Raw genomic sequence first — 21821 nt, 5'->3', positions numbered from 1 at the left:
TTTCAAAAACCTCCTTGTGAGATTCCTTCCAAGTCTTCATTATTCATCCAAGAGGTTTTAATTTTCTTGAAGTGGGAGCAGAGCTATACGTCTGGATATATGCCAGCAAAAACAAATAAATTACAGGTTCTTGTATGTCGTTCAGTATGTTCACATACCTTCATGTAGGCGCTTGCCTGTGTTAACTTAAAGGACAGATGCTTTAAATTACTCCACACCGGATTATCGTTCATATACACTATCAGTGAGCCATGAAGCCACGGTCCATTAATGGTTTTCATCCCCGGCCAATTAACCTTTGCTGTTAAATCTTGCCCAAACAGAGAGGCCCATTATGACTGTCATGAAAGTATATGAAGTAGCTTCGACATAAAATATCTAAAGGCTGGATTTTAGTGTCCATTGTTTGGTTGAGTGAGCCTGAGTCCATGAACCACAAAAACCAATGCTGATCAGACGCTTGGAAAAGAAGAGATTAAACTAATATTGATTCGCGCAGGCCTGTCTTCAGAGATTTCACACATACATTTGTAGTGATTTTTTCACACTAAAGCCTCTCACCATCTGCATGCACAAGAACCAGAAATAGCACATTTACAAGTCCTGTTGGGTTGGAAAACAACATTTACATACAAGGAAGCATTAGCATGAACTAGCCATATAATGACTCTCCTTCCCCCATCCCTGTGTTGCCATTGTAAATGCTACTCTTGGCCTCTAATTTTGTTTAAAACTGTTGCTCTAGAAAAAACTTACTTTGAAAAATAACTTTAAAGCTCTTAGTGTTTCCCTCCAGAGGACTACGTAAAGCCATTTGGATCGTGTTTGGTTTAATTTCTGGGTCTGGATACATACAGTCCGAGTCACATTTCACAGTTTTTTACTTCATGCCCATTTTTAAATATAAAAAATCGCAATGGTGATACTGAGGTGATTTTTATTTTTATATTTTTAAATATTTGTAAATATTTTTTTATATTTATATATATATATATATTATATTTATATTTCTTTACATAGAAAACTAAAGATAGGATATTGTACACCAACAAACTCGCAGGGTTTTTGGTGTGAAAGTGAATCAGTGTGCAAAAAGAACGCCTTGTAGAAGCTGAGGCATGAGGTCAAAACAGCAGGCGGTGTCTCGTCTGCTTTTGAAAAAAGGTTGGAAAATATCACATGGACTGAGGGGTTGAGGAAGTGGTGACCCTCACACAGCAGGAGCGCTACAAGGCCAAGATGGCATCATCACAGGGAGGAAAGAAGTCGGACAGCGTAAGAAAGGCATTATCGCCTCCAGGCAGTTTTCTCGACACGAGGACCACCGCTGGTGCCAACAGCTGAAGAAGACGCTGAGCACACTTTTTGAAAACACCTCAGAGACTTCCAATACTGTATGGATATTTCCCTCCTTGAAGTCATTCTAAAAGAGAAATAATGTGATGACAGAATAGCAAATGGAACTCCCAAAAATGCCCAGTAGGTTACAACATGGCAAAAGCAACAAGAAGATGCCATCAATAGTTAAAGAACAGCAAGATTCGACTGTGGGAGGTTTGCAAGGGCTCCCTGTGCTTGAGAGGGTTTTCTCCAGTTTCCGCCTGCATTCCAAAAAACATGTACGTTACGTTCATTGAAGACTCTAAATCAAGGATGCCAAACATAGGTCATATCGTGGTTATGGTTGCCCTGAGGGAATCAGCTATAACAGTAAAACCACATACATAAATCTATAATTGCTAGTGGTGAAATGCCAAAATCACGGTACATACCTTTGGTTTTGTGGTCACACATTTAAAATTAAAACAGCAACATGTCGATTATGTTTTTTTAAGAGATACATCTGATATAGAATTTTAAGTTTGTAAATAAAGTTTATAACAGTAACTATTAACACATCACTATGGCAAACAGGGGCGGGGGTCCAAACTACTGATTAGCGGAAAGACTGAAGCACACTGGACAGGCGGGGTGATTGCTTGGAGGTCATCTGTAAGGTTATCACATATCCTGAGGACAACAGTGGCAGGGTGTTGACACCACAAGGTTAAATAAACACCGGAGAGAGGAGGAGGTGGAAAATCGACAAAGTCAATGTCACAACACAAGTTTTATACACAGCGTGATATAATATGAAGTTGTTCTATAAAATATGAAATTAAGGTCAAAGTTTAATAAGGGAAGAAAGTCATATTTAGAAATACAATTTTATTTACTTTTTTAAACACTTTTCGGAATATTACACATTTTATTCAGGAGAAGAAAGCTTAAAAACATTCTAAAAAAAAACAGTATTCTTGGAATAATACAATGTTTGATAAATATTTTTTTTCATGCAAGACTGTCAGATTTTTTTCATGTCACAATCAGAGATTTTAATTGGCCCAAAGGTAAAGAAGGCAGGGGCAATGTGATTGGCTTAGAATGTTTTGCACTGTAAAAAAAAAAAAAAAAAAAAAGCATATAACATTATATATTGCAAATTATTTGGACAGAAGTAGATGTGATATTATGACAGGAGTCAGCTAATATGGAAACCAAATATTTTTACTCTGTTTAATATATTTGACAGAACTTTTTTTAAGCCAAGCGACGTCTATGCCGTTGAATGTTCCTCCACTCATCATGATCACATGACACCATGTCAGCATAATTATGAAATGATATCCCCTCACATTGGACCACAGCTAAAACATAAAAAAAAAAATACCATCAAATGCACACAGATTCATCAAACAAACTGCATTCATTTGGTCCTCTACTAAACACTTACAAATCACTGCTGCTGCACATGAGCTGTAAAGCTATTCATTTATATTTGGTTTTAAGTCAATAAGAGTGTGCATGTGTGGCCCCGATGTGCTGATACAGCAGGATTAATTCCACAAATGCATAAGACGGCGTCAAAGGCGCTTTGAGGACGCACTCCGTCGAAGCCTTCAGACAACATGAAACAAAAGAGATAATTGGTTTATTGCATCCCCCTTTTCCCAGCCAGTAGCCAGCACCCTTTAATGAGTGGCTTTTTGACTTCTGTGGGAAAAGGGTCAAATGATGGTATTTATTGGCTACACCATGAATGGGAAGTGTTGGAAACGTGACTCCGTTTATGACCTTTTCTCCAGACAATGCCAACTTGCTTTGCCAGAGGTGGCTCTAAGAATAAACTCACCTGCCAATCATGGCTATATATAAAACCAGATAATGGTGTGTGTAATGTGGGGATGAGGTCATTTTAAAAGGCGACAGCCGCACACATTAAGGCACGGCTACGCTGAAGTCGCAATGGAAAAAGGTAAACAAAGACAGCTACCTAATAGTCGGCAGCCTTTTCTGTTTAATGATAGGCAATAAAAAAAATAACTATCGGCTGTGGCAGACGTGTAATGGTTTCATTTTAGCACGCTCATCCTAGCACAAAGGTAAATTTGAACATAAGTGATGGTTCACTTTTAGCTCTCGAGTCATTAATGTGCCAAAAAGAAAATAGTACGAATCCTAACAGCAAGCCTCGACAGATACGAACAAACAAATGGGATCAAACATGTTTCTTCTTTGGCTGAATGATTCAACTGAGGTGACGGTATGAGCTTTTCATACCAAACGTGTGACAGCAGTACATGAACAAGGAGCCAGACAGATGCGAGTGCGGTAGAGCAGTGTGAGTGAATGTCAAATAATTCAAGTGAGTATAAATAGATTGATTAAACATGCCATTTGGCTAGTACGGTTCTCGCAATACCCGCCAGATTCTCTCTCGACTCACACACGCACACAAAACACAGACATAAACTAATGCGGTGATTCCCAGCCACTGAGCAGCGGCACATTAGTGCCCCAAAATTATTACTTGTCAAGGAATAGTGTATTTTTTGTTCATCTGTCGGAGACTTGTAATAACAGATTGAATGTTTTTCCAATAGATGACAAAGGTACTATAAACCCGTGTATCCTCCTATCGCCATTGTTTGCATTGGGATTTTTCAAATGTAAAATATGTGCCTTGGCACAATAAACATTGGGAAACACTACATTAATCAACCTTACAAATGTAAGATTTGGACACACTGGTTTGGCTTTACAAATCGCTAACCATATGTATGATTTCACAAATAAAACTGCTTTCTAAGTGCTTTTTATGCAATCACTCCATCAATAGTGATAAACTCCTGTCCACAGGATTTGTCGATATAGCTGCAGAAAATGTCTGTAAATGTCATTTAACGTCATATATGACGTCGGTTGCAGATGGACGGAATTTCAATCGCAAAACTGGAGTGGAAAGTTCCTCATATTTGCGGAGGATTGTCAACAGCAACGGCAGAGTATTCGGCGTCGGACACGTTAGATGTCTCGATGAGACGCGCCAGGCCAGTCCGCGTGGAGTACTTGAAGATGAAGGCTTTCATGAGGTCATAGCGGTAATTGCGGTTGATGAAATTGTAGAGGATGGGGTTGAAGCAGCAGTGCAGCAAAGAAAGGCACTGGGTGAGGTGCATGGCCACGTACAGGAAATTCTCCAGGCCACAGGTAAGAGGCAGCACACCCAGCTGGGAGAGCGAGTCAGCCAGGAGGACAGAATGATACGGACCCCAGCAGCCCAGGAACACCACGATGTAGGCCAGGATCACCCTGCGGCTCACGCGACGCTCCTGCTCCACCGTAGTGGACGATGGAGACGCCGTGCAAGTGAAGGCTCTGGCCAGTAGCGCGTAAAAGAACGCAATGACGGGGAAGGGGAGGACAAAGCCCAAGAGAATGAAGCTTAGCTGGACGCCCACCATCCACTCTCTTGGGTTCTCCTCCGGATACACGGGTCTACAGAGCATGCTGCCCCCGTGTGAAGCTTTTACTGTACGTAGGAAGTAGGTGTCTGGCAAAGAGGCCACCAGAGCCAGAAGCCAGACCCCGATACAGACCACACGGCGGGTCAACTTCCTGCGCACGTTGCCCTGGTTCTCTCGGTGGCGTGTCACGCTCAGATAGCGGTCCACGCTCATGCATGCCAAGAAGAAGATGCTCCCGAAGAGGTTGACAGAGAAGAGCAAGTGCGTAAGTTTGCAAGCCACCTCGCCGAAGGGCCAGTGGCCATGTTGGGCCAGTGAGCTCACCCACACGGGCAAGGTGGCGCACACGCACAGGTCGGCCACGGCCAGGTGGGCGATGTACGTGTGGGTCTCGTGGCGAGGGGTTGAGTCCCGCTGGGCGCGAACGTTCACCCACAAGACCAGAGCGTTGGCCGCCAGGCCCACGACGAAGATGAAAGTATAGAGGACGCACATGGAGTGGAGCAAGGCGCTGCGGTTGAACGCTGTGGCGCACATCATGGTGTCCACGCTGGAAATGTTGGAAAAGGTGTCGGAGAAGTTGAGGTATCCCAGGGACTCCCATAGGTCCTCCAACTCGCTGGTGCTCAGACTCATCTCAACGACAGCAGGGAGTTCACACAGAGACAATGAGAGGAATCCTGCAAAAAGGAAAACATGACCTCATCATTCCTGATATTCTTGCTCTAGGAGTCAAACCAGTACTACCAAGGACTACCAAGGACAATTCATTAAGATTCGCGGTTGACAACGGATTTATAAAATGTTGACATGTCATGACATGCCCCATCATTGCTTCAAGTAATCTAATTCAGACATTCGACGAGTTTGGATCTGTGGGAGAACTTTTTGGACATCATCAAAAGAGTGCAGGAAAAACGAGGGAGACCTTTCCTCTCATGTAAACTTAATTAAAGAGGTGAGTGAGGCCAGGTGGTTACAAACAAGTGTTTACATTAGCTCCTGGAGCGCAGTACAGATTAGCCATAAGGAAGCACCAAGGAGAAACCCAAACAATGTATTTCCGTTACGTTCCTGGCATTCCAAAATAAAGCACAGGTCACTTTTGGGGGGGACGGGAAACTTGATGCCACTTTAGAGAATGTTTTCCCATAACGCGTCTGAAGAAGTAAAGAAGAAATCCTGTTTCTTTTTATTCTTCTTGCAAGGTCGCGGGGGAGCTGTCGCCATGCAGATGATCAAAGAAAGGGCAGCTGTTAACCTTGAATACGTCTTTTTTTTTTTTTTTTTTTACAACATCTGAAGTTAATAAAAAGGGAGTATGCATAGCATTTCTAATAGATGAAAAAAGGCAGTGATGAAAGTGACAAGCAGTATGAAGAGACTAACATCTAGTACAATTTTGGGGGTAATGGACATTAATTGAGAACTCACAGGTGACATTTGAGGCAGTGTGGCATGTTAATAATTCGGCACCCTCCTTCAGAATGAGGCAAACCTATGGTGGCGTATTTAAACCACATTGCTGCACTGGCTTCACAGTGTGCTGCGATGTCTCTCTCCAACAAGCCGCCCGCCGTGATGTGAGAGGTCGGCCGGGGAGCCGGTGGGAGTTTTGTTGAGGGGGAGACGGATCAAAACCAGAGCATGGCTGACTTAACCCTGCTTAATGCCCCTGTGACCTGTACACCCACAGAGGGGGACCATGCGCCGAGATCAACAACGCAAAATGAAATGCCTCTCCTCTGCATTGAAAGCGGAGGGCCGATGACGACTGACTAGGGTGACAGGTTGCAATGTGACTGCCTAAAGACATCTCTGCACCCACACTTCTTTTTCTTAACTAAATAAAAACATTCCACAACTCCTGGAGATATTTTGGGATCACATGACACGCACAATCATAATGGCTTTTCACCCTTTTGATGCAACCTAAACAAGCATTCGCCGCTCAGTTTCAGCAGGCATGTGTCATTCAAAGCACCTATTTGCCAATCATACAGCTGCAAGTATTTTGGATTTGTTTTTTTTAAATGATTAGCTAGTCCACGTTAAAATGTCTCAAGTCACATTCGCCATAAATCCATCTGTAATAAAGTACGAAAATAAAACTGGCAGTGGCTAGCTGGGTAATATAACATCAAGGATAATATTACAAATCACTAACCAGAACTGCTGTCAGTGTAAAGTGTTTACTACTATTATTATAGTGGATTTGGGACTTATTAGGCTTGTAAATCATGGAAGTATTCTCATTTGTGAGATTTTTTTTACCATTACTAACTAGATGCTTCTCCTGTGATACAATGTTACTTTTCCAGTCTTGGCCTTTTAATTTGGATGGACAGCAGATAGGGCTATTCTCTGCAACAGGGGGGATTTTCAACGCAAAGATAATCTCTCACAATGGCCTCCAGTTCCTTCATATTATATGGAAAACATCTGAGCCAGGTAGCACGGCAGGCTTCAAACTAATTAGCCCCTTAACACCCGCAGCCATCAGATAAAACACACACAACTGAATTTTCAGTTTGGTGCCTTTGTAGCTTATTTTATTTATTTCTCATCTTTAATCATGAAAAATGGCATATGGGAGTCTGGTTATACAAAAATAAGAGGGAATAATGGTAAAGGGCAATTATTTGTGCTTGGAGGGTTGAAAATTGGATGTAGTATGCACTCAAACAAACGTGCACACTGCAACATCTTTGAATCCGCAAATATAGTATTAAAAAACATTCTAATCTGTTTAATTAACAAAATCACTGGGAATGAGTAACAAATTTGTGCTGGGGGGGAATAAAAATACGCATTTGAAGCTTTTATTTTCCTCAATGATATAAAATTTCTAAAAGTTCCCTGGATTACAAAAAAAACCACCTGCTCATTATTGTTTATTTTAAATAATGCAAAAATAACATACAACATCTCTACATTATTCAACAAAAAGAAGAGGGAATACATCAAATAGTCTTAGGGAGTTGTGCTTGGAGGCTTTAATCACAATTTATGATCAATTAAGTTGAGAAGCGCTGCAATAAATAAATAAATAGATAAATAAATAGTATACAGATGTACAATGTAAAGTATATAAGAGCGCATTTGGTACATGCCTGAATGTTTGATTCTTGCTTTTACATAAGACGCATGCACCCAATACAGTGTTGTTCAATACCTCTCTCTGTCTCTCTCTCTCTCACTTTTTCGGAGTGCGTAAAGTGTAGGTCTCTCTCCCCCGACTCGGTCCCCGCGAGCATCCAGTTACAAATTAGCCCAAAACAACGCCTTTGTCCCACAATACACAGTAAAACGTCAATGAAGGGGTTTCATGTGCAAATGTCTCTGCACAACGAGATTGGTGCAGGTGCAACATGTTTTTGTTGTTTTGTCACAAGTTTCTGCTGTCATTGATTTATTTTGTGAACGATCATCAGTGTCGTTGTGGTTAAATCCTGGCCGGCTTGTCTCAGACTAAACAAAACAACACAGTGTAATTGGTTGGGACTATTGTTGATTTGTATCAGCGAGCTGGGGATAAAGTACTCTTGTCAGACCAAATTTACAATGTGAGGGGAAAACAAAGAAAACGACGCTAATTCAATGTCAAAACTATGCAAACATAGCCATTTAAATTTCATTATTTGTTATATATGGAAAAATGCACAAACGGTGTCATAAAAGTGGAAATATCAGTAAAAAGTCTAAACAATCACTTCTCCTGCAGCGCATGAACGCATAATTGTTTTGCTTACCTTTTTTGTGAAGTCTTCCGCTGATTCTCTGCACGTTTCTCCGTTTGTTTTTGTTTTTTTCCACTTAGCGTTGCATCAAGTCCACCAAAGTGCACTTTGGGATCTCTCCTCCGAGTCCTCCTGGCGCAAAAGTGGTCCGATCACTTGCTGTGCACTTGCTGATACTGACAGCGAGAGCAACGCCTCCAAGGCTGGACCTTATTGGAGGATAGGGGGAGCAACGACGTCATCACGGCCGGGTTTCGGCCAGGAGAGGGCCGAAGAACGTGCTTGTCCTGCTTTTTGAGGGAAAAACTACTAGTAGCCATTCAAAAATATATTGGCACATGTGAAGAATTTCATAAGAAGTGCATCAATGCACCTGAGTAGTCCAAAGTACTCACATTCTGTACTTGACTATAAATATGCATACGTGTACAAAAAAATAATAGAAACTGGGAAAAATTGAAGTGATTCAACAACTTAAATGCAGACTGAAATGTACAAAAGTAAAATGGAGCGCCAGAGCACACCATGGACTGATTGTCAGCCAATAACCTTTATAGACAATCAAACATGTAGTATTTAAGATAATTCCATGGACCTAACATGTTTTGTAATGTGGGAGGAAACTGAAGTTGCCAGAGAAAAGCTATGCATGCATGTGGGAAAACATGCAAACTCTACAGAGAAAGGTCGGAGCCCACATTTGAACCCCTAACCTCAGAACTGTGAGGCAGATGTGCTAACCAAATACTCAACGTGCCACAAGCAAGCAAGTATCTTAAAAGACCTTTTCAGGATTTGTAGATAAGTGCTAAAAATGTGCAAACACTGACAAAAATGTACTGAATCGTTGAGATAGAGCGTTAAACTCTCTTTCACCTTAAGCGTTTCAATGGATTGTTAAAGGGGCGTGGCTAAAGGAGATAGAGAGCATCCTCTTCATCCGTAGCTATCTGCCACAATTAGGAGTTGTTATTATTCTGCTCTGCACCGTTATTGTCATGCTGCATTTACTGTTTAAGAAATAAAAAGTGATGAATCCATTTGTATGTGCAAGAACATGAAATTGTTCCAATTGAAATAAGTTTTGACTTTTTATTTTTACACACACACATACCAGAGATTGTGTCCCCACATAATCCATCCATGCTATGTAACTATAACAAAAACATACTGGGAAAGTATTTAAGCACGACTGACATTTTGGGTTGAGGGGCCTCATCCCCGGGAGTGCCTCGCCCTGACGTTACTTCAGAACGAAACCAGACTCATTCAACCACATCCACAGTTGATCGGCTTCCACCCAAAACCAACCGACGGGTTAAACTCAGCAGAGCGAAGGGCCGAAACGCCCTCTGCATAACGAACCATCGTTACGTGCGAGGTTTGGCTTTAATCAGAGGTTTGTTATTTCAAGTCAAGCAAAACAGCACATCTCTGAAATTAATACGGCCAAGGGGGGATTTAAATGCTACCCTATGATCTTTCTAGGATGTGTGGGGGATTGCATTTCCATCTACTAGGCGTTATTGCATATGGCTGTCATGTGTATGCCAAAGCAACAGGTGGCGCTATAAACCGTAAGCTTCCTATTTATTCAAACGTTAACAGATGTCCTCGACAGCATTGTGTTTAATGGGGAATCACAACCAGAAGAAGACATGGCGTCATTTTCGAGTGTCCTTCTCACCTCTTCAAGCCCAGAAATTAACCCCAAGCAATATTAGATAAGCCTGATTAATACTATTTGCCTTGTCATGTTGCGATAAGAAACTCACGGGTGTATATTTTGATATGTTTGAAGCGTTATCTTCGCCAGGTGTGTGCCATCCAACATGTTTGCCCAAGAAAGAAGTTATCGCAGAATGTTACAGGTCACTCCGCTGAAGTTTATCACGGCTGAACGCGGCGATGAAATACTGCCAGCAGCCTGCCTGCCTGCTTGGTGACCTCATTAAAGAGCAGTGGAGTGAATTCAGTTTCAATGAGGCTTTTAAAAGGAGAGCTCCCGTTCTGCACGCATAGCCATTGTCCTCCGTATCAGGAGCATCAGGGGGATTTATAAGCCCCTCACAGAAACATCCGCAGCCCCGCACGCCGCTGCCAATCTCTGTTCTTGCACCCCCCTCCCCATTCACAAAAGGGGGCACACTGGGAAAGCAGGTGTGTGTGTGGTGTGAAGCCTGAGAAAAAGCATTCCGGCTCTTTGTCAGGAAAATGAACACAGCGGAAGACCAGGAAATGATTTTGTTGCGACACACGTCAAGCAGCTTATGAAATGGATTCAACTGAAAGGATGTGATGAATAAACAGCACGAATGACTATGATTAGGACCATTCTGATTACAAAAGATACGATGAGATTAAAAACGTAATCTTACAAGAATGGAACCGTATAAAGGCTTTTGTAAACGTCATAATAAACTTTCTTTATCTTCTATTTCATTTCAGGTATCATTCAGATGCAAGGTCAGGGAAGCTGCACAAGAACTCGGCATCAACAAAAGCTCGATTCGGTGGATGCTTCAGAGTGGTCAAGTTGAATTAGCGCTGATTTGGGCTTGTTGAGAAATAGAATCTTCCACAGCTTGATGGCCATAAAGCTTCTCCAACTGGCGCCGAGTTCCACTCAGTTAGGGCCAGAAAAAAAAAATCGTACCCGCTATCAATATTGAAACAATCCTTCAATGTCAATTGGCAAGTAATATTTTCTGAGTTTGGTCGTGTGAGCAGCCGTGATTGGTCATCGCATGAGTCCTGCGCAACTGGGATGTCATTTTCAGTTGACAGCAGGTGTCGAAATGGCTACCCCCTAAAATAGTGGATTCTTCTGCTTAATTGATATCCCACAAACGCAATATTCTAACTGTTTTCTGTGAAAATTACTCAAGTGTAATTTGAACAGTTCAAACATTGCCCATTCTGACTCAGGCGACATACGTGTTCTTGTTTTCGGTTTTGTTTGACAGTGTAACAGGGAGTGGCATTAAACAGCCTGAAGCATCCTTTTTGAAGACGGGTTCACTATCTGTCAAATTGCTACTTGTTGTGGCATGAGTTGATTTGAGTTCACTGCCACCATCTATTACTGGCGGAGCTAGAGGGGGGGGGGGGGCATGGTGGGACACTGACCCCCACTGAAATGTTCTTGAAACCTTTCGGCTATTTTCTTGGATATATTTTTTTCACAATTCCCCTGTAAGTCTATTATTACTACTCCCTTTTTGAAACAGCATTGAACCAGTCACAGGAATCCGCCTATTGACTTGCGAGGTAATCAGACCCATGTTGGCGGGGTCATTGGGTCAAACGTCACATCAGTACACGCTACCTTGTCAGCGCTCTGGAAGTGGCAGTTTCCAACAAATGCCTTTCAAGCATTTAAGGATGATCTCATACGCCTGATAACAAACCAGGAAGCCTTGAAGGCTATCTGACACAAGTCTTTTAGCATTCCTTCTCAACTCCTTCCACTTTCAAGTTTTTGGGGTAATTAAACTGAGCTATAATCTGCTAGGTGAAGTATCAAAACCGAGTGTTAAAAAATTTACAGTGTTTTTGAACATAGTGGCCTAGGGGCGGGGGTTAATTTGAGGCAACTCATTTATTAGACCACTATCCACTATTTGAGGCTCTGTTATTCCAAATAAGTACTTGTAAATGTTCCCAGTACTAGCACGTGTATATTATGCAAACAACAGAAGGAAATCCCATTGCTTGTCTACCAGTCTTGGCAGAGGAATCTCGCTTCCGTTCACTCCCGATAAGAGTTCAAGTGTTTGCGTCGCATTTTCTCGCCGACTTAGTCCACGTTGTTAAACGCAAAACCCCTGAGACTACGTTGTTGAATTTAAACACAATCGGTTTTGCTATTCTTATGTGTTGGTGCTCAAAATAACACTTGCTGACCTTTTGGTCTATTATTACAAAGTGTTTTTCTCGAGTCATAAGTTCTTTGGGGCCAGCGGTTTTTAAGTTCAATACACACATTCATAAACAGAACGATGCCGAGATAAGGAGAAGGAAAAGGGTGTGCGACGGCGAGCGGGGGTCCGTGGCGACGTCAGAGTGTGTGGGAGAGCCGGTTGAGGCGAGCAAAAGAAAAAGATTGAGTGACTTATTGCTAATGACTTTGCTTTCTATTGTCGTCTAGCCCCCACGTCGATCGTGGGGGGTCTTGCTATTTTTGTGCAAATCTCTATTCAATGGATCCCCTTCTCAAATACGTCTGTGACAATCTACCTCCTCTGCATTTTCTTCCTCTTTCTTTTTTATCCATCCATACATTCATCTTCTATAGGGGTTGTCCTAATTAGGTTCACGGCTGAGATGTAGCCTATCACATCTGATTTTAGATGAGATACAGGGACACTTTAGAGCAGTCTTCAATTTACCTCCCATGTATTTCTGGAGAATGTCTAATGAAGGCAGAGGACTGGGAGATAAGCCACGCAAGCACACATTGTGCTTCTCAACACTATTGTCATGCAAATTGAAAGGAGGTTAATCAATAACTGTAAAAACAATCAATAATTTCCACCAAGCTGAATTAGCTGGAATTCAGCCCTGAACTGTTGAACATTTTGTTTTTACAGCTTAAAAACAAAATCCTAAAGTCTAATTGCTTGAACTTTTGTGTTGCTGTTTTTAGGCAAGTTATTCATCACTGCATGATATAAACACGACAACCTTTTTGTGTTTCTTGAGAATTTGTTCACGCAGGTGCACGCTCAGCAGCGAGCGAGGAGGCGTCCCGCTTGTGAAATGAAGCTGTCAAGACCTTCCTGACATTGACAGAGCATCTATGTGTGAAACACTTGGCTGTCAAAACATGGCAGAAAAGGGAGAGAACTTGAACTATTATCTCCTTGACACATCTCAGAACATGCAATATGTTAAAAGAAAACCACTGAAAGACAATTCCTATTATCAGGCGACTTTACTATATTACCAGAAAGACAAGTTATTTATTCTTCAGTAGGGGATTTCACAAGTACAGTCACAAAGGAGGAGGGTAACATCAAACGAGGAAGAAGCTATAAATTGTGAGGGGCCTTGTCTCTGTAGGAACACACTGAACTACTAAGTGGGGTTTTTTTGCATGACAGAGGTTAGAGTTGTCCCTAACTTTATCGTAAAAAAAACTTCCAGCTGCTATGCTGCAAATCCATTAGCCTAAACATGGCAATGCCTCACTAATGAGATAGCACAAAGGGAAACTAAGAAGTTGGTAATTGTATCCTCACTGGGGGAAACATCGGTTTCGTAGTCATACGTCTCCGCAGAGATTTTCGTTTTGGGAGTGAACATAGTAGGCCGACAGGCTATTTGATCTTGAAATATCAATACACTGCAATACCAGCCATTCTGATAATGGAATTCTCCAAAGGGAAAAAAAAAATCTATGTTTGACTAACCTTTGGGCAATATCCATTACATTTAAAAACACAACATGATGATTTCTGTAGTGTGCATTGTTTTTTATTTATTTATTTATTTATTTATTTATTTATTTATTTATTTATTTAATGGTCCATCAGTTACATTGGAATGCACTGATGTTTTATTTTTATTTTTTTTATGTACAGACTGTAAGTGTTTTAAAGAAACAACCAGATCAAAGTTATAAGAGAAGTTAAGTGAATTTTTTTAACCATAAATGCTGAATGTGCAGGTGTGCATGTGATCCTTTCTCAACTGGAAGGCCCAACCTTCTTACATGCTAAACACTCGACCACCATGTTACATTTGAGCAAGAATTACCATAGCCCCATTTACATTGCCACAACTATTGTCATCAAAACACAACAAATAGTAACTTGTTAATCACTTACTTCTTCACGAAGGGATTTTCTGGCACGTAATGATCAACCTACAGTTGTGAACTTCCGTCCTTACCGGCCGCGACATGAAGATGCCTGACAAAAAAACAAAAAAAGACACATACTCAGGAAGCATTAAACTTGCCAAGCAAATCATGTGGGTGAATTTCAAAGCTTCCATTACAGTTGAAGTTTCATCACAAACATTTGGAGGATACCCATAATGGTGTTCTAACCACTGTGACTTTGTACCTAATCATCAGTGGGTGACAACCCCAGACATAAATTTTCTTTTGTAGTCATGCAGACGCTCTCTCCTCTCTCCTTTTCTTTTTCTGTGACCTCAATGAATCTGTCAGGGTTTTCCTGCTATGCCGTTGACCATGACCATCTGTGACTCACTCCATTGACAAAGTCTGTCATCTGTGAGGGCAGCAGTAACTCATGGAAGAAGCCAAGTTCTGTTTTCCCTCAACCGTACCCTTTGCATGCATTTCTTCACGCACATGCACACATATTATGTCTTAGAGGGAGTATCCCCCTCCCCACCTCCCAAAAAAGGTGATATCCAAGGAAAGGTCTTTCTCCAGGTGACAGTGAGCTCATTCAATATGGATTTGTGAATGACAGCATCTGTCTACAGGCTGCATATCGTTCATCTTGTGTAGTCGCCCGGAGGAGCAGCGAGGCCAAATTAGTAATCCTATGCCCACATACCAGATACGTGCTTGCTGACATAAAGTTCACAGGTAAGGTTGCTAACTTTCACCCCTATTGTCTTTTCATGCTTGTGTGTGTGTGTGTGTGGGGGGGGGTCCATCCGTTGTATTGGAATGCACTCATGTTTTGCAGTGTTTAAGAAGCTACTAGCATTACTTGGAGGTGTTGCCTTTCTCACCTTTGACTGCTTTATTTCTGCCTGCCTTTTCAACAATATTGCACAATCTCAAGGTCAAAGTGAGAAAGGCACTTATAGTCGGGAGTCAACTTAAAATCTTTTTTTTCGAAACAGCAGAAAATGGAAACCTCCGCGGTGAAGGTCAATAATGACCATGTAATGGCCCCGGGATGCAATTGATCAAAACCATTGTTGGACAGAAGTGCTGGGGGTCGTCATATTTATTGATAAGACAGTTCAACGTCTCCATTTAGAACAGCAGGTCATCATCTGCTGCCAGAGATGGTGTTCCCCAGGGGTCTATTCTAGGTTGAGAGGGTTTCTTTGTCAATCCCCGACTCATGTTCAGCACTCAGTTGCAAATTAGCATCTGATTCATTTTAGTTTGTCGATATTTTGAACAATTGATTTATCTTTGGCTTTATTAGGCCCAGAGAATGTGGGGTGAAGGATCTTATTCTTGCTAATGATTATTCTTTTGTATGAATTGGTTATTTTTGTGTCTTGTTGGCAAATATCAGGTGCCTTTAGAAAATGTCCAATTTGTTCGAAATTAGAACCACACCATCACTTTGTCAGACCCTCATTGGATCACATTTAAAGCCGCATCAAGGCTTCACAAGTCACTTCAAAGTAAACAAAATGACATTCCATTTGTACACGACAAAATGCTGAGCTTGCACGGAGACCCAAACACTGCAGGCTTTATTGGACGTAAACACAACTTGCAAAGCACTTAAGTTCATTGAATACATATGTTCGAGAAGGACTCTAAACTGTGATGTACAGTAAGCATCCTTTCAGACTAGCCTGAAGGTGAAAATTAAGATGAAAAAAAGAATAGGAAAACCAGGTGGTTCCTATTGGCAGTCTCACGTACAGCGTACAGATTTCAGCAGTCAGGATGTGACGACCAGGGAAGCATCTGGAGTTTAGACCTCAAGCTTCCAGAGTGAGCCGCGGTTTCCACTAAGTCAATCAATCAAACTTTATTTATATGTATAGCTCACATACACAATATTTTAGAATTGATAGAATAAAACTGCTAAAAAAAAAAAGAAATTATCATACAGTTATTGTGAGAAGATGAAAATCACGTATGTCGGGCAAGAGCTAAGATTCTAAAACGAGTTGGTGAGCCAGACATGCTGACCGACCGTGTCTTCCAGAAATCAAAGTGATGTGATAACACTGACTCTCAAAGGAAAAGCGCTGATAATGCAGAAAGGGCTTAACTCCAAGAGCTGATAGGTGTGACACATGCGCTTTGCTTGACAATTACAGATGTGGCCCAAAAAATAAAAAGACTGACAGCTAAGCAGATGTATGCAGTGTGTCGGGGCAGGTCTGCTTCTCATTATGGAGCTACAGAACAGATTTTGAGAGGAGTTAAAAGCCTCCCAGTTCACTTTATCTTCTTAGACTCCCCCAATCCACCATCCTAAGCCATCTTTGTCCAGACCTCCCAGTCACAGAGTCCTTCTTCTGCCGCTAAATGTGATCGCTCACGTCAGGCAGCCGGTATCAGGCACTCCATACATCAGGTCTTAAGTGGAAGGCTGGGTAGGCATGATTTCCATCCATCAAAACCAAAGTGGCAGGCCTTCCGTGGAAGTTTTTCCAGAGTAGGTTTTGCCTGGATCCTATCAGAAGCAGTCAACCTGAGTCAAGTGCCTGTCGGGAAGGGGAACTGGTGTAGTGGGGGTGGCATTGACTTGTGAAACCGCTGGGGATGGAGCAGGGTGGGGGGTGTTGAAAAATTCCTCCTGTGAACATTCACAACACTAATGAGCAAAAAAAAAAAAAAAAAAACAGTGTGTGAAAAGTCTGCTTGCGGAAGAAGTTTCCTGTGTATTTTCACACTGAAGACGCACACAAAAGAAGGATGGAGACGAGGATGAAAAAGCCCTGAAAGACACTTCCTGCACTAGTTGCTTGGAGAAAAAAGGAAGGAGGTTGTGATTGTTATTATTTTTCTTTTCTTTCACACACTTTGGACCTGGTAGAGAGAGGTAGAGATCTTCGGCTGGCTTTATTTGTGGGCTTGTTCCTCCGCAGCTGCTGATATCTTTTTAACCATTATTCCAACCAGCTGTTACGTTTACCATCACATCCTGAGCGTTTTCTCAGGCGTCAATGCTGCTTCAACACTGGGATTTGGTGATAATAAAGACATTAATGTGAGTGATATCCTTTCCCACCAAAAACGGGTGACAATGTTTTTTTCCCCTGTTGGTGGGAAGTGATAAACACTGATGGTAAATCAATTGATGGACAAAGACTTGGACTGCGAAATAAATAAGGATGTTGTCCATCATATGTCTTATAAGACAAGCTGACTTGGCAAAAGGGTGCGCAAAATTTCAGCTGCGTTACTGCGGAGCCATTAACTTCCCAATCAGATGTATGACAAAAACGCCATTTTACATGAAGACAAAAGATGTGCATATGTCTCCTTTTTTATTATTTTTTTTAAATTGATCTAATGTGCAGTACAATACCTTAATACATTTTAATGTTCAAATGAATCTACAAAAGATTCACTCAACAAAAACAATTATTTGTACATACTAAAATCTTGGTGTTAGAAGGCCTAGTGAGCAGCATCTGCCATCTAGTGGTGAGCACTGTTATTACAACTGCTCAGGGGCCAATCTGTATGTATGCAGCCCACGGACCACCCATCCCTGCAATGGGTCATCATGTCGTCAGGGTAAACTTCCATCAAAAATATAATTTGAGAACATGTAAAGTCCTCTTTTACAAAACGCTGTAAATCGATTATGATTATGTTGCCAAAAAAAAAAAATCACCCTTGACCTTTAAAACCAAAACTATTACCCTGTTAAAACAATTTATTGGCTAATTATGTGCGGCAAAAGATACTAGAGCCTGACCATAATGCACGGCAGTAAATGAATGACATTTGTTTAATTTGAGTTTTATCTCCAGCCATCCATTTTCTGAACCGCACATCCTTTTGTTTTGGAAAAGAATACTTCAAAGTTGCATCCCATTTTTGACAGGCAGCTTGCCATGCTCGTCTGGGACAGCCAAGACATTGCATGCTATGCGACCATTCAATCAAAACAAAAACAGACATTTTCTTGAAAAACAAGTGGAGACCTTCACTTCACTGCACAGGAAACCAAAGACTGCTGAGGAAAAATAGCTGATAACGCAGCATGACTTGAAATCGACACATCATAGCGTCGCCACTTACTGTATATAACATATTTGACAACTCATATGGCTCAAAATATTGCTTTAGCTATAGGGTGGAAATTTAAGCTTAGTTTTGAAAACCACATTCTCAACTTGTGTATTTGCGTTTTGTTGACGAGGCCAAGTCAAGCTATTGCATCTTGTTGTCAGCTCAGCTGACAACAGGCAAAATCTCAAACACAGCAAACTAGGCTTGGAAAAATGAAGATGCACAATTTTTTACAGCAGACGCCAGTCGATGGAAAATAAAGCCCTAGGTGTGCAGGATGAAGGATAAACTAAATGTGAGTGGCTGCCAGTTAGTTTTGGGGGAGGACTGTGCTCCGATGTCAAAGTGAATTCCTCAGTCGTGTAATGATGGGGAGCGCACAATGGCCACACTGTGACACAGCGGTAAAAGAGGGGCCAAATCAGCAAACAAAGTGGTTCTGGGGGTACCAGTAGTGCTTCATGACAAAACTTTTCTTGCCACCACTCTTAATATACTGTAACAGTGCTTAATTTCCTCAAGTTGTAACGACAGCCTGTAGTTTCGTTTGCAGTTTAGAGTTTCACTTTATCTAGACGTTGGGGTCTTGGCGAGTAATAGCTGGCCTGTTGTTAACCTTGTGACACGTGGCGCAAACACACAGGCCAATTACGGTACATTCAAAGCACATCTGGCTCTGCTCGACACCATTGAATCGATTAATCAAATGGCACCTTGCTGGTAAGGGAACAAGCCGTTGCGCTTTCATAGATTTCCTTCATTAAAATGATTTAAATGGTGCTAAAATGTTATTTTATTCTGGCCAATGCTCCTAATTTTGCTTAATAGCTTTAGGTTGTTGAATTTGGTTTATTGTCTGGTATAATTCATTGACACATTTTTAAGTTTAGCTTTTGTCAGAGCAGCTTGTGTTAAACACCAAGTGCAAACTGACTGATTCTTGTTTAAGTCTTGGCAGGAAGCTTGTATGCTAAAAAAATAAATAAAATAAAATGTCACTGCAATCTTTTTTTAAGGAGGTGGGGCATAAAATGAATGTGGCTTTGTACGTTTGTTTGCGGTCTAAAAACTCATGTAGACATCATCAAGCGTCACTTTTAGTGAAAAACATTTCTGTGGAAAATCTGCACTACCACTGACAGCAACCTAACACATCAAATTTGACTATTAGAGTGTCTATATAGTACCAAAAATAAATTGGGTTTACCTTAAGATAATATAAAAAGCTATCAATGTGGAAATGTAAAGCAAAATGTTAGTAAAAGTGTTTTTTCACTGGGTTGTTTGGGGAAATATGTTTCATTTTTGATTGAAGTATTCTACTGTACAGAGAAAGGCTTTTAGGAAATGTCTGCTAGCGGGTTTAGTATGTTTTTGGCTATACAATGGGTGACATGAACAGACCGGCCAATGTATAACAGAATTGTCATTTTAAATTAAGATAAATGAGGTCAGATTTGGGTAAAGTTTTGTAATGTGGACACAATTACTTTTTTGTGTGTGTGTGTGCATGAGGTGTGCTTTGGAACAAGTGTGATGTTTAGGCTCCATGTTGCAAAGTTGTGAATGAGTGTAGTGTATATTTGGGTTTTCAGAGATGCAGGACTAACATTTCCGGACGCTGGTGAGACGGTGCCCACTTCCTACTATTGAAGCTTCTGAAAATGGCTTTGGCTAACTTGCATGGTGGGAGAACTGGCTCGACAATGGCATAGCGAGATGGACAATAGATCAGAGACCATCGACTGGTCCCTGACTTGTAAACAAAGCGCACTTCAAAACCCGGCGATTCTACACCAACACTTTGGTTTTAAATTGTTGACAATAATTTGTGTCAAGCCTTTTATTGAAATATCTTCAATACTGGATTTGTTCTCCTCACGTAACAGTGAGCTGCAACAGCGTATAAATTGAAAGCCATGTGTTTTCTCCATGTTTGCTACTTGGCAACAGGTCATTATAGAAGCAAGAGGCTGAAAGCAAACATGTCCATGTCAGTATATGTCTCATTTGTTCCATAACAAACTCAATGAAGCAATCGGCATGTCCACTTGTGATTTGTCATATAAAGCAACAAGATGCTGGAGGGGGGAAAAAAAAAAAAAAAACGCTTGGCCTGGCCGTAAATAGGGAGGCAAACACTTGAAACCAGATGGCGTGCAAAGATGATTTGTTCAAAGGAAGCACTGACATGAAATTGACTAGTTCAAACTTTCAACTTGAAACCTTAAAAATGAATTACAGATCTTGCTGGGGAGCAGGAGAAGAACCAAGAAAGTCTTGTTCACCATATCCTTCAGCTTGGGTTCATACTGAAGAAGAAACTTTGTTCTTCTTGGCCATTAAAGCTCTCCTCAAGGCAAGAGGAGGGAAGACAAAGCAGATATTGAGGGAGTTGTCAGAGACAAACAGCTTACAGGGTTGGAATTTGATTAGCAATAAAATTTACCTTTACATGTATTTTTATATTTGACATTTAACTTTGAAGTATGATTAAACAGTTGATTATTGCATTAGTAATATTATACAGAAGTTAACACATTTCCTGTATAGTAAATTCTATAGCAACAATTCACCCTTAAATTAAGTCAGACTCGCCACTTGCAAAAAGCAACATGTTAGTTTTAACAATAGTTAATTAATACCAAAACTGCCTAGCAACAAGTGACCATGCAAACATGGTCTTAATCTACATTGGCCCATCTGCAAGACAAATTTGTTTTTCAGTTTGTCAGAAGCTCCAAGTGTCCTGCATTATAGTCTATTCAAAAGAATGCAAGCTGAGCTTTGCTGCAGTCTGGACACCTTATGTCATTTTTGGCAAAAACAATCAGTAGATGCTCAAGTGCACATTGCACATAAATGGAATCTGTTGACCATTTTTGGTTCAGATCAAACAACTCTATCCAAGCAAACAATAGACATTCCTTTATTTTATAAAGTCCTCAGCTGTAGCAACGGTCAGAAACTTCCACCGTGCAGGCCTTAGCAGTCAGAAGTTCCACAACAAAATGTCTTTGGCAACAGAATGGAAAGAGCCTGATGAGCATACACAATGAGTACCTTCTTTGCTGCCAAAGCGAAATAAAACCAAAAAGGAAACCCTAATTAGCACTTTAAGCAAATTGCCATCGCTTGCCATTGAGATCATTAAAAGTAAGCATAAGCCAACCAGACCCCAACTTACCCATTTCTGAGGTCAGCTGTCACAAAACTCCCAGTGAGTGTGACGAACAACTGAGATGACCAACATCAACTGTGAAGGGTTTATATACTGCAAGATTAATTGGTTTCCACAGGTGCTGTAATCAGCAAATAATACCATCTACCAATCAGATGACACCCAGATAAGATACGTAAACA

General features: G+C 41.1%; 1 protein-coding gene across 2 annotated transcripts; it reads right to left on the bottom strand.

Annotated features, from left to right (window-relative positions):
• Window positions 1–2239: 2239 nt before the first annotated feature.
• On the bottom strand, window positions 2240–21690 carry ackr3a (atypical chemokine receptor 3a). Of its 2 annotated transcripts, none has more exons than XM_085921044.1 (4): window positions 21646–21690; window positions 14359–14442; window positions 8540–8817; window positions 2240–5467 (listed from the first exon to the last, which is right to left on the bottom strand). In XM_085921044.1, exon 4 carries the CDS (start codon window positions 5421–5423, stop codon window positions 4290–4292), a length of 1134 nt encoding a protein of 377 aa, XP_085777170.1. In that variant the 5' UTR covers window positions 5424–5467; window positions 8540–8817; window positions 14359–14442; window positions 21646–21690; the 3' UTR covers window positions 2240–4289. The 2 variants fall into 2 exon arrangements, with proteins under 2 accessions (XP_085777170.1, XP_085777171.1); XM_085921045.1 differs by having other exon boundaries at window positions 8540–8814.
• Between the last annotated feature and the right edge of the window lie 131 nt (window positions 21691–21821).

The sequence above is a fragment of the Syngnathus leptorhynchus genome, chromosome 9 (genome assembly GCF_054491065.1).
Source record: "Syngnathus leptorhynchus isolate UIUO chromosome 9, UIUO_Slep, whole genome shotgun sequence".
NCBI lineage: Eukaryota > Metazoa > Chordata > Actinopteri > Syngnathiformes > Syngnathidae > Syngnathus > Syngnathus leptorhynchus.
This window is presented reverse-complemented; position numbering and strand designations above follow the sequence as displayed.